At 40.4% G+C, this 12216-nt stretch overlaps 1 protein-coding gene across 6 annotated transcripts in view; it reads left to right on the plus strand.

Annotated features, from left to right (window-relative positions):
- ELF2 (E74 like ETS transcription factor 2) overlaps positions 1 to 12216 on the plus strand; it is a 39284-nt gene that overhangs the window by 22530 nt on the left and 4538 nt on the right. For 2 of the 6 annotated variants that reach the window (XM_075150130.1, XM_075150133.1), the window contains 3 exons: positions 6027 to 6140; positions 7136 to 7309; positions 9328 to 9414. In XM_075150130.1, the coding sequence (XP_075006231.1) occupies positions 6027 to 6140; positions 7136 to 7309; positions 9328 to 9414 (375 nt within the window). Of the gene's footprint in view, positions 1 to 4979; positions 5190 to 6026; positions 6141 to 7135; positions 7310 to 9327; positions 9415 to 12216 lie in introns of those variants that run through there. The other 4 variants (XM_075150132.1, XM_075150134.1, XM_075150136.1 and 1 more) reach the window with 3 other exon arrangements.

The raw sequence follows: 12216 nt of genomic DNA on the forward strand, positions 1-12216 counted from the left end.
CCAGAACCGGGCACGGTTTGGCCTCCTCTGGTTGTTTTAAATCCGCCCCTTGTTTTAAATCTGTCCCCCTCTGTAACAACAGGATCGTCCGGTGATCCCGGGATTTGTCTCCAAGTGCGGTACAGCCCTGGAGAGAACATGAGCGGGGTTACACTGCTCAGAAACACAAATACGATGTCAGACCTTCAGTTCTCTGCGGAAGTCATGCCAGCTGTGATTTTATTTTTGTCTTTACAACGTGGAGCTCAACTTTTTAAAGTAGTCCTTGGCAGTCGTACACAGCAGCACAGTGTGTAGCGTTATAGGTAACCAACTGCGCTGTCAGTGCCTGGGCACGAACGAATCGGGAGTATACCTTAGTACCGGCTTTGCGTTGACACGGCAATAGGTTTGTAGGAACACGAAGGTGTGCTGAAGGTAAATGCTCTGTCATTTACCAATGTATTAAGATACCTTTTTAAAAAAGGGGCGCAAGTTGCCTAATCTTCATAATGGTTTATTCAGTGTGGAAAAACACCCAGAGTTTTTTGGAGGGGGGGGTAACAAACCCCAACACACACAGACCCCCCCAACAAAGAACTGTTCTGCTGCAGAACAGAAAAAAGTGGAACAGGTCGTAAGCATGAAGACACTCTCCTGTGCGTGATGGAGAAGACAGCTTCACTTTGCCAGTAGAACACATCTCTGATTTCTGCAGGGCTCGCTACTGCAGGAGGTTTCAGTTGGTTGTTTTTCACTTTTGACTGTGAGTGAATAGAGGTCGTTTAAGTAGTTGATTATTGTGTCAACAGCTTCTTAAGTCACTGTAACTAGATTGCTTGTGAGCCAACCCTTAGATAAATAACAAATGACCTTTGTATTGCTCTTTCTGATGTCCTTAGCCCAGCCAACTTAATTCTTTTTTTTTGATATTTGCATTGCAGTGAGGGATACAGATACCTACGCACGTCTAGTATTCCCATCATCGTACTATCAGGATACCATATCTGTTTACTTATTTATGTATGTAGATGGTATCACGTGGATTTAAGAGAGGAATCCTTTATCCTAAGGGATTATATTAATTATGCCTTGCCTTTTCCTGTGGCTGCTGGCCTCAGTGTTGACAAAACTTCACTGTTTGATAACTGTAGGAAGAAAGCTGGACCAAAATTGTTACTGCTTAAGGTTATCTTAATTGCTGATTGTAAGAGCAACTCCTAAATTACTTTACAAAGATACGTTTTGGCTTTGTAGCTAATATTTCTCTCAATATTGGGCTGATAACATACGGCTCATAGGGAAACAAGTGTTTTGAGACGATTGCTCTCCTCTTCGCTCTTGATTGCTGGTATGCAGTGGGTTATGTGTCTTCCTTAAATTGTTATGCAGCTGAAAGTCTTCTGAAGAACAGAGCCGGGCTTAGGGAAATACTAAAAAAACTAAGGAATTGTTCTTCTGTTTCTGAACTGAACTGTCTGCCTTAAAACAAGCAGTAAACTGAAAATGCTTCTTTTCCAGTCAAGTGCATACAGAAAGATTTCTGGGTATTACCTGTACGGGCAATTCAACTGTTTGTAATTAAAATGTGGCTTAAGCACTGTTACTACCTTCCACTGCTGTTTACTGTGGTCTTTTAAATGCTGAGATAAAACAAGCATGTGAATGCCAATAAACTTTAATGAGGTCTGTTAGCGTATGTGTAGTCACTCTTGACTGAGTTCCATGCTTGGAATTGTGAATTCTTCATTAAAGTATTGCTCTGGTTGCCTGATAGTATTAAAGGATAAGCTATTGTAAATCAGGTGCTACAGTTAAGTGTTGACCTTGTAAATGCCGGCATTGATAGCTCTTCAGATAAAGAGGGGGGAGCTGTATCGCAGTTTCAGAAAGTACCATTTTGAAAATTTCAGGCCATTTTTTCCCTCTCATCCCTTGGTTTATTTTGTTTTGTTACTCTTGTTTTGTGTTACAACTGGGGGCATTGTTCCAAAATGGATATGTTGCCAGTATTCTCTTCTGTAAAGCTAAAGTATAGCTCTGTCAGACTTAATTACCAAGTTTGGTATTTTGTAACAGCTGTTGAGAGCCTTGAATAATCTACTGTACATGCTACTTGTTTAGAAAGTGGAGCTAGAAGACATTAGGTCAACAGTGAAGACAGACATCAACTAGCCTAGTTAACTGTTTACATTTTAAAAATTGAAATTATTTTCTAAGGATTTTTTTTTTCTGAAAACAAACCAGAAACTTTTATAATGAACTATTTTAAAATAAAGTGCCAAGGAATCAGATTTTTTCGTAAAAGCAGTAAGATGAGATTTAGTTTAAAAGAATGAAAGGTAAGTGGTGGTGGTAGCGCTGATGAGTTCTAGATCGGTAAACGGCAGTTCTCATGTTACTCAGTTACCAAAGTCTGGAAAATATACTTCCATCTGGGTAAACTGTTTTGCTTCATTTGGGCAAGTGATACACTTCCTGAAATGCGTATATAAGGTAACAGAGCTACGTCCTAAGTTGTTTAGTCAAGCAATACAGTCTATTTTAGCTTTGGGAGTCTTGTGTACGTGCCTAGTTGATAGTATGAATGTAATAGAAAATTTGTGAATCGGGCATTTTTAAAGAAGTGGGTCATACACATCATTTTTTGGTTAGAAATTTTTCTGCCCGCTGAGATACTGTGCTTGTGCATCACAACCTTGGATGTAGTGAGAGAAGATTAAGGTTGCTGTGATGATGTGTGTTTGTAGGGCACAAGCTATACGAGCCTGAACGATGCTGCATAGTAAATAACTGCCAGTGATTTTCTGTGTTGATGGCTTTTGACTGAAGTTGCATTTTTTTTTTTAATTGCGGAATCCTACTCCTTTGGTTTGCCTTTTCCCCCCGTGTTTATTGTGAGAAGAGCTACCAGGTGTTGTGATACAAGTGTAGTTTACTTGATGACACTTGATCTAGTCATCTGCAAGAACAGCCGCCTGGTTTTGCCTTGTCCCATCCCCTCTCTGAGAGAACCTGTTGCCTCACTTCACCTTTTGGGATATCTTTTCTAGCTGTATTTTTTCATCAGTATCATGTTTCCTGACGGAGCACTCTGACTTGCTCTCTTCTGTTAGACTTTTTCTAGTGTGGCAAAAAGACATTTTGTGTAAAATTTGTGTTGAGATACAAAGTTGCACTTCTCTCTTCCAAATGTGTTGGCGCAATAACTTGTCTTAGCACAACTGAAATCTCCTGATGCTCACTGGGTAGACAAATGAGGCTGAAACCATGGCCTGGCTAAAGGAGAATGTGGCTAATTGAGAAGCCTTCAAACTTGGTAATAGCACTCATTTTAGTAAGTATTTTTGGCAATGTTAGGTTAGTTTGTTAACTGTCATGATAGACAGACAGCACATGTCTTGTTCCAGCCAAAGCCAGAAGTGTTACTATTTTTTGCTTGGTGTTTTTTAGGTGGCAATTTTAGTGGAGTGTGTGTCTTCCAATGTCAGAGATTTTGAGGAGTAGATAGCGCTATTTTTATTGGAAATGGAAGGGTTACTTAGGGCAGAGATTGAGTGGCTCCTTTGCTCCTTGGCTCTGCTATTAAGGTGTTGCAGCCTTAGTCCCTAATGCTGGGGGGGTTGGGTCTCCTTTCCCTCCGCTCTAGTCTCTCAGCAGAATGCCGTAATACTGGAAAAGTACAAAGATGGCTCTCAGCTATCTTTTTTGCCTTGTTCCTGCTCTCTGCTAAGTACCTCTTACTTGTGGTGCAGCATCTAATTCCCAGCAGGAATTACTTTGGATACAAAAGTAGAAAAATTTTGAATGCTTTTAAGTATTTAGGAGTAGATCACTTCAATAAGCCCATTCAGTACTCTCTTACCATTGAAATTTGGCAACTGTTGTTTGAGTTTTTTAATAGAAGTTCTTTATATACCGTACCTGATATTTGCACAGAAGCAAACTAACTAGTTGTCCCAAAAATGGTAACCAGCAGAAACAGAAATGAAAATTGTACAGCTCTTTGCTGCAGGGGAGGCAGAGGGGTTGGTTGCAAACTTTGCTGACCTGCTTTAAATCTTTTTTCATGCCTTAGAGTAATAATATATTAAATGCTGATTTGGACTTTCTAATTTCAGTATCGGTGTAGAATTGATACATTTATAATGACTAGCTGAATATTGTTCCTGTATTCTGATGATCAGTGGAAAGTTTTATCTGGTAGTTGTGGGGAAACTTAGTTATCAATTTCTGTGCAACTGAAGCTTCTCTTTAGAAAGAAAAATATTTAGGTAGAGGGTTTCCTGCAGGGCCACTCAGTTTCATTGCAGGTGTTCAGCCTCCAACTCGGGACACCCCCAAACTGCTGCTTGGGAAAGAAACAGCACCTGCCCAGGCATGGGGAGCACCCAGGAGCTGCAGCTGGGGAAATGGCTCACGGTGCAAAACTCTTGCTGATTGCCACTGATTATCCAAGGGACAGAGCGTGCAATAGAGACCCTTTCCTTTAGCGTGATTTTCCTGTGCTCTTAGGTAGGCTTTTATTGTTCCCAGCCTGGGGTGAAGGGAGGTGGAATGTCAGCTCTATCAGGCATCTGTTATTCCAAAAGATAAAGCCCCCTAAATAGCATCCCAGGAGAGGGCTGTGGCGGGAATCCCAGCAGGCAACCAGCGAGCGGGTGGGCAGCCGGGCTGGTTCAGCGAGACGTTTCAGTTGCCCACAATTTTGCTTTGTGCGTCTTCCAGATTTCGTTCACTTTCAGCTTCTGGTTTATATGTTTAGTCTGCTGGCTAGTAGGTTTTTCAAGTTTTTAATCCTTGTGTTTAAATAAGCTGCAATGTGCTGGGAGGTTTTTTCCCCATGTGTGCCCGCATGAATCTGTTTGTATCTAGTGTTTTCTTAAGTCAGAAGCAACACTAGCAGTGTTTTCCCTGCTTTTCACTAAACGAACCTCAAGTTGTTTCAGCAACAGGATAGGCGCCTTGAAGCTCTCGTAGAGAATTATTACTGAATCCTCTTTAGTTCTCTGACGCTGGAGATAGGTGACCCTGCTTACGCTAAAGATAGATTTCCTGGGCTGCCGGCTGCCTCGCCGGAGCGGTTCAGCTTGGAGCAGATGGCCATAAATGGAAAGAGCAACTGGAGAGAGCCGGCGTACCTTAGCGAGAGTGTGGATGATGTGCAACAGGTGTTTCTGCAGTCGCCGCTTTTGAAAACCTTTGCAAGGGTGAGGAATACAGAGTTGGCCGTGAATAGGATTGTAGTTCTAATTGATAAGTTGGGGTTTTTTTTTAGTGTTGCTGTGTGTTCAAGTTGCTGTGGTCTGTGCTGTATCAAACTTAAATGTGCTCTCTTGAAGTTACTTTAAATTATTTTTGATTAATTACTTAGTTTTCATAAACTTTCAGAACTTGAAAAAAAGAGATATTTTTACCTTCTTCCCTTAGTTCTATCGCTTAAAAAAAAAAACAAACCCTGCATAGTGTTTGTTATGCTTTGTGTTTTGTTTTTTTTAACAACCAAGCCTCCTAAACCCAACTCACAGATATTTTTGATGTCAGAAAACGAAACTGGATATATCTGTTTTGCAAACTAATGTTGTAATTTTTTATTTATTTATTTATTTATTTATTTATCCAAATAGACTGAAAATCTGAAGAGAGGTGACCTTTAGCTTTTAATGGGATAATAGTTGGAGATGGTACTACTTCCCTGCTTTGCTGTGTTAGTTTCTAAGCATCCTCATTACAATCTGGTTTGTTGTGGTTAACTTGGAAGGCAGAAGACAAATCCCAGAAGTCTGCTTCTGCAGGCTCTTGAACACCCCATAGAAATGAGGAGCTTGGTTGTGAACCAGAAGTCTAATCTAAGAAGGGACAGCGTTGGTTCTGCTTGTCTCGTGTCTTCCCTAAACATTTCTGCTGACAGGAAGGTGTAAAAGGTGTGAAGACACCTGACAATTTTGGGATTTCATGTTTAAGATTGAGTAGTGCAGTTGTACAGCGATACACGTGAACTTCTATAAGTAATCTGTTCTTATTAATTTTTTTTTATCGTTCTACAGTGGAAGCATCGGTTCATGGAAGTAATGTGCACTGCACGGATAAGACAATTGAAGCTGCAGAGGCCTTGCTTCATATGGAGTCTCCTACCTGCCTGAGAGATGCCAGGAGTCCTGGTATGTCAGCCACAGTTTCTGCTCTGTGAACCGTTTGTCCTTCTGCTGCTTAGTAAAACAAGCAAATTGGGAATCCTGCTTCTGTGGAGAACATTTGCTCCACAGAAATGTTTAAAACATTTGCTTGCTTATTTCAAAACTACTGATTTGTTTGAGTTTTTACGTGATTTCTCCACCCTGTAACAAGCATAGATTAAATCATTTATCTTAGAGAGGTGGTTGGGTAGAGATCTTTGAGTAGCTACACATTTAAAATGAACTTTTCTGTCTGAACATCAGGAAATACTTGTTCACTGTGCGGGGGACTGAGCCCCAGAGAGGCTGTGGATCCTCCGTCCTTGGAGATACTCAGAAGCTGTCTGGACATGGTCCTGGGCAACCGGTTCTAGGTGGCCTCGCTTGAGCAAGGGGTTGGACCAGATGACCTCTGGAGGTCACTTCTAACCCCAACCATTCTCTGGTTCTGTGAATTTGACATCTTAAATTGCTAAGATAAAGAGTTATTTTAAGGGAAAAGTATTTTTATCTGTTTTTCTATTTTAGAAAGAATATCTGAATACACTGTGTTGCAAAGTGTTTTCAGTTTAAAAAACCAAAACTTAATGTTGATGATAACTTTAACTTGATGTTTCTTCTGAAGTTACATATGTTGGATTAAATAATGGTCAAACTGAAACCCAAAAGCTACAAAACAGGAAATGGAGACCAGAATAAGGATCAAAGATTAAGCTCTAATTTGTTTCATTTGAAGTTAGTTCTGAAGAATATTGGTGTGTCACTTGTCTTATGCCTAACAATACTGGCAAGTGTGCATGTTTTTGGGAATTGGATTGATTTCTAGGTGACAGGTTGTTGGAGCAGAATCTTGCTAGACTCTTGCATGTGCTTTGTTTAAAATAATTTCATGTAAGATACATTAAAATAATCAGGTAGAAACTTCATCAGATAGTGTTGGGTGGTGGTGTTTTTTTTTCCTTCCTTCCCTCCCCTCGTAGTGGAAATTTTTGTCCCTCCTTGTGTGTCAACCCCAGAATTTATCCATGCGGCTATGAGACCTGACGTGATCACAGAAACTGTGGTGGAGGTATCAACGGAGGAATCTGAACCAATGGATGCATCTCCTGTTCCAACTTCCCCTGATATCCATGAACCAATGAAAAAGAAAAAAGGTATGTGTGGCTCTTCGTAGGAGCAATCTCAAAATGTATTTCTCATGTGCACTGCCGCAGATGGTGCGGTTGGTACTGGTGGAGATAAGTTAGATGATCTGATTTCCCTGCTCATATAATCAGACTCATTGGAGTCTGAAATGTGAGTTCTTAGAAAATGAATCTATAACAAGAAAAAAGAAAAAAAAGTAGCAAGAGAATGGGCTTTGCCAAGCTGTAAAGGAAAATGATGTCTTTGTTGTTGTGTTTTTAAGCACAGTTTACGAAGTGGAGGAAGGGTAGAGAAGGATTCAAAGAGGGCTTGTGTGGTTAATCATCGGTGTCTGAAATATGAATATATTTGGAGAGTGGGTAGACTTGGGGTTCTTCTAATGAAACGGCAGGGTAAATACTAACTTAGAAAACCATAAATCAGTTTACAAAATAAGTACAAGATCTTCCTTGTGAGAGAAGTAGCTGATTTGTCTGATTGGTGTGTCTTGGAGGAGGAACTATTCAGAACAGTATTTGAGTTCTAAGCATTCAGCTATGAAATGAGAGGTTGTCACCTGGTGAGGTTTCTCTCTGGTCCAGCAGTTTTCTTACAGGCATCAATACAACTCACATAACTATAGGAATATTGTTTTATTAGAGCTTCCAGACATGCCAAGATGGAATATTTACTTGTCATTTAGAGGGAAAAAAATGCAATTAGTGATAAAGGGATATAAATCTAAGATCTGTGAATTTTGGATTTAATAAAAACACACATAACAGATAACTGTAACTCTACTGTAAATTACATAAGCAAGAAAATGGTGATTAAAGCTTTTCCGTAGCTGTACCGTACACTGGATTTAAACTATTTTTTTATATTCCACTGTCTGTTTGAATGGGCATTACTGGGCAGATTGCGTTACAGGGCTGTGCTCAGGAAGTTCTGAAATTTTATGAAGGTTATTTTGTAAATATTTTCTTCCTATTACAGGGTCCAATCCCTGCTCTTAAGCCTGTAAGTTCATTCAGCCATAGTTACAGAGCCATAACTTTGATCTTCATAATTAATGCCTTTTGAAATTCAGTGTTTAATGAAGAACATTGTTCATCAGCAAAAATTAATGCTGTTGTGCCTGAGGGAGGAGAGTTAATCGTTGCTGCTTGCCTTTAACTGAAGGCAGAGGCATGGACTGTTGACAGCCTGCTGCCGTGGGGTGTGTGATCCTCTTCCCTGCTCGGGCCTGTTTACCTTCAGTAAAAAGGTCACTGAAGTGTGAAAGGATGAAGAAGCCGCAGGTCTTGCTGGGAGAGGATTTCCTTGACGCAGGAACGTAGGTCCCCTCCTAAGCCTCCTCGCAGGGGCAGGCGGAAGGTGGGAGGAGGCGCGGGGGAGCCCTGCCAGCCCGCAGCCAGCCGGGGCAGGGCAGCAGGCAGCTGGGGGCTGCGGCGCAGGTGGGCTTCCAGCACCGCCCAGATGCAGAGCTGTCCTGCATCGCTGAGGCTGCGGGTGCCGTTTGTAGCCGTCTTAATGCTCCTGCCGCATGTGAATCCCGTGTGGCACCACTCTCATGCTGAGTGGAAGCCTTTCTCTATGCTTTTAACGGACAGGTGCAAGGTGGAAATGAATATTTACGATTTCAGTAGGAAAATTTCTTAGGAAAACTGATGCTTTGATCAACACCCGTACCAGAATCCCAAAAACAAAGCAGAAGAAGAAAGAATACATCTCAGAGTGAAACAGACACTGGACTAAAAGAATGCAAATAAATGGAAGTTTTACTTTATGCATTTGGTGCTTACCTCACCTGCCATTAACTTGTCTGAAATTGAGTTAAATCTCCCTATGAAGTAAGCGACCAAATGATGAACTAAACTGGATGTGCAGTAGTAGTAATCTAAGAATTTAAGTTTATCCATACCTGTAGCAAGGAAATGACAGGAGAAAAAAATGCATGAACTGCTTCTTTCGGCAAAGACAAACTATAAAATACTTTTATTCTGCATATGACGAACACATTTTTTCCCCCATGTTTTACGTGCAGCTGGCCGTAAACCGAAGACCCAACAATCGGCTGTATCTGATGGGTCTCCAGATCTAGGTATAAAGAAGAAACCTAGAGAAGGCAAAGGTATATTTTTCCATTTATCGAGTCTTTAAAATTATGCAGTGTGTATGTATTGTATCTGTCACAGGAAATACACAGATCTTTAAAAGTTTGGTGGACGAGTTTGTATTGACTTCCTTAGAGTTTTAATTTTATTTGATGTCTTCAAATTTGTTTATCCAAGATCTAGCACGAGGATGTGTGGAACTGCTCTAGAAGTGCCCTGTAATACACTTTGCAGTTAATAGGCTTTCTGGTTCTTCATTTGCTTTACTTTGTGTTTATTGACTCGTGCTGTCTTTTGTATGGTGCGTTAACTTACTGCTAGACACATAATTTGTTAAGCTGCTGCTGAAAGACTTGTTCTCAAGTAGAAGCAGCTTCTGGGCATTTGTAATAGTGATGGTTGAAATATGTTTTCTTACTTGATTCACAAACTTCAGTGGGAATATGTTGCTTGACCAAAAGATTTGGTTTGGCTTAAGGGGAAAACCAAATGATGATGTGTTTCTTTACTGGGTGGGTGAGGGATTTTGTGCAGGAAAGTCATACTTCCCTAATGTTTCTCCTGGTAAATAGTGGGTCCTTTCTTGGACTCCAAGCCCCTGCTATTCACCCAGTACGGACACAGACTAGAGCATTTGCTCACAGGTTACCTTTGAGTTGGCGTACAGTGTATCAGCTCTTCCCCTGGTTGTAGGGGAAAAATGTGGATCTCTTCCCCACTTACTGTGCTGAAAGTTGTTTGGAGATGTTGCTATGGCTAGGAGAAACAAAGTTCAGTGACTTTCAGCAGCAGCATACTAGCTGAAAGAGTGTGCAGTGGTCAGCTCCACTATTATTTGGGATTTGTTTGAAAGCAAGATCGCCGCTGTATACGCAATTCCTTATCTGGATACAGCTCCTGAGTCGTCACATTTGTCAATAGGGCAAGGAAGAATGGGACTGACATTGTGCAGATGTTAGCTCATGAAAACCAGCGCAAAGAGTAATTAAACTTCCCTGCAGTGGCCACTGTTCGGATTTGGGATTGAAGATCACAGATTTTGCATCTGCTCTACTTAAAAGTACATCTTGTTTCATTTTCTTCTTTTTTTTTGAGTATTCTGAAAGCCGCCTTACCTTTCTTTCTAATTCTGATTTCACTATTACAGCTTTCCATTATCTGAGTAGTACTCGTAAAGTGTCCCATTCCTAGTTTGCTGCACAAATAACTTTGAGAAAGGAGGCCTGTATTTTTGTCTCTTCAAGTTTTTGGCTATACTGGTGATTTCACTCTATAGCTGTTTGTTTTATGAAGTGGGAGATGGTACTGCTTTGGGTTTTGTTTTTTTTTTTTATTTCTGTGGACCCTCATAATGATCTACTTATGTCTCTTGTTCTCACAAGATATCTCATTCCATATTTTACACTACAACTGGCATAAAATAATTTTTTTTTTCTTAACGTACGCTAACTTGATGTTCTGCAAAATACTTTGTTACTGGATTTATTTTTTGTTACTTATTTTAAAAAATTACTTGCAAATATAGGCTACTTTACATGCAGCGTATGTTTTTGGAAAACCAGGAATTATTCCTAGAGGTCAGTACTGTCAGCAGAGTTAAGTCCTGGAGGAGGAGGACAGCTGGTTGTGCACATTTGGAAAGGGGATCGCTTGTTGTCCATGTAGGTACTCCTTCCTTTGTGCATTCCTGATACTTTCTGGTGCAAAGTGAAGCAGCTGTAAGTCTGATTTAATTGTGCCTTTCAGTTTGTTACACAGGACGAACTGGAGACGTCTTAATATTTTTTCTTAAAGTGAGATAGTATTTTTTTGTCCTCACATAGTGGATTGGCAGTTTAGGCATGGTTTCTCTTTCCATATTTTGTTTTTCATTTGCATAAATACTCTTTTTAAAGTGTAGGCAGTTGGAGGGAGCAAAACTGGCTTTGAGCCTCTCCATATGGATGCTGGTACCAATGTGACAGTTCATTGATACACACAATGCCTTGTATCATTCACATGCTTTCTGGCCATTAATCCTTCTATTTTGAGATGACAGCTAACATGCTTAAGTAGCTGGCAGCTGTAATAATTGGCTAGCCACAAAAATTTCTTTCATTGTGCAAAATCTACTCTGTATTGAAGTTAAGATAGGCAATAATAATGTCTAGCTCAGTGGCTGCTTACAGTACTAGTTAGCGTGAGACCTAAGGAGGAGCGGAGATGAGAGCTGTATGCTGTTAAATAAGGCTTCTGTCTTCCTAGCAAGGTGCAGAACATGCACCTTACAGATGCAGAACAAGCACTTACGGATGCTTAAGAGTGGCACAAATGTAAAGCTGTTCAGGTAATATGTTTTACAACCATGTCTTTCTCTTCTTCAGGAGTCTGTAAGCTTGGAATCATAGTATTAGGAAAGTCTGGTTCTAAGGAGAAAGAGTTTAAAAATAGTTCAAAATTTTATTAAACGTTTCTAAAATAATGCATGTTGTGTTAAATGCATAGCAGCTATAGCTGACACAGCAGCCCACCTGAAGTATCCCTGGGTCTTACTGGCAATAGTAGATGGCTTCTGAGTAGTGTAGGTATTGCATAGTCCTCCTGTGGAAAAAAGTTGTTATTTAGGTCAATATAGAGTGTGAGGGAAAAGAAAAAACCTGCTGAGTCAGCAGCACTGTTCCTGCAGAAAAATTAGGCACTTTCTGGAATGATTTCTCCTGAAGTTCCTGTTTACTTCCTGATATTGAAGCCCACTTATATTTTTGCAAAGAATCTGTTGCAGACCTACATCATTTGGCGGTGGACCCAGAAATTCTATTTCTGAGGAACTAAGGGGAAAA

The sequence above is a fragment of the Calonectris borealis genome, chromosome 4 (assembly GCF_964195595.1).
Source record: "Calonectris borealis chromosome 4, bCalBor7.hap1.2, whole genome shotgun sequence".
Classification (NCBI taxonomy): domain Eukaryota; kingdom Metazoa; phylum Chordata; class Aves; order Procellariiformes; family Procellariidae; genus Calonectris; species Calonectris borealis.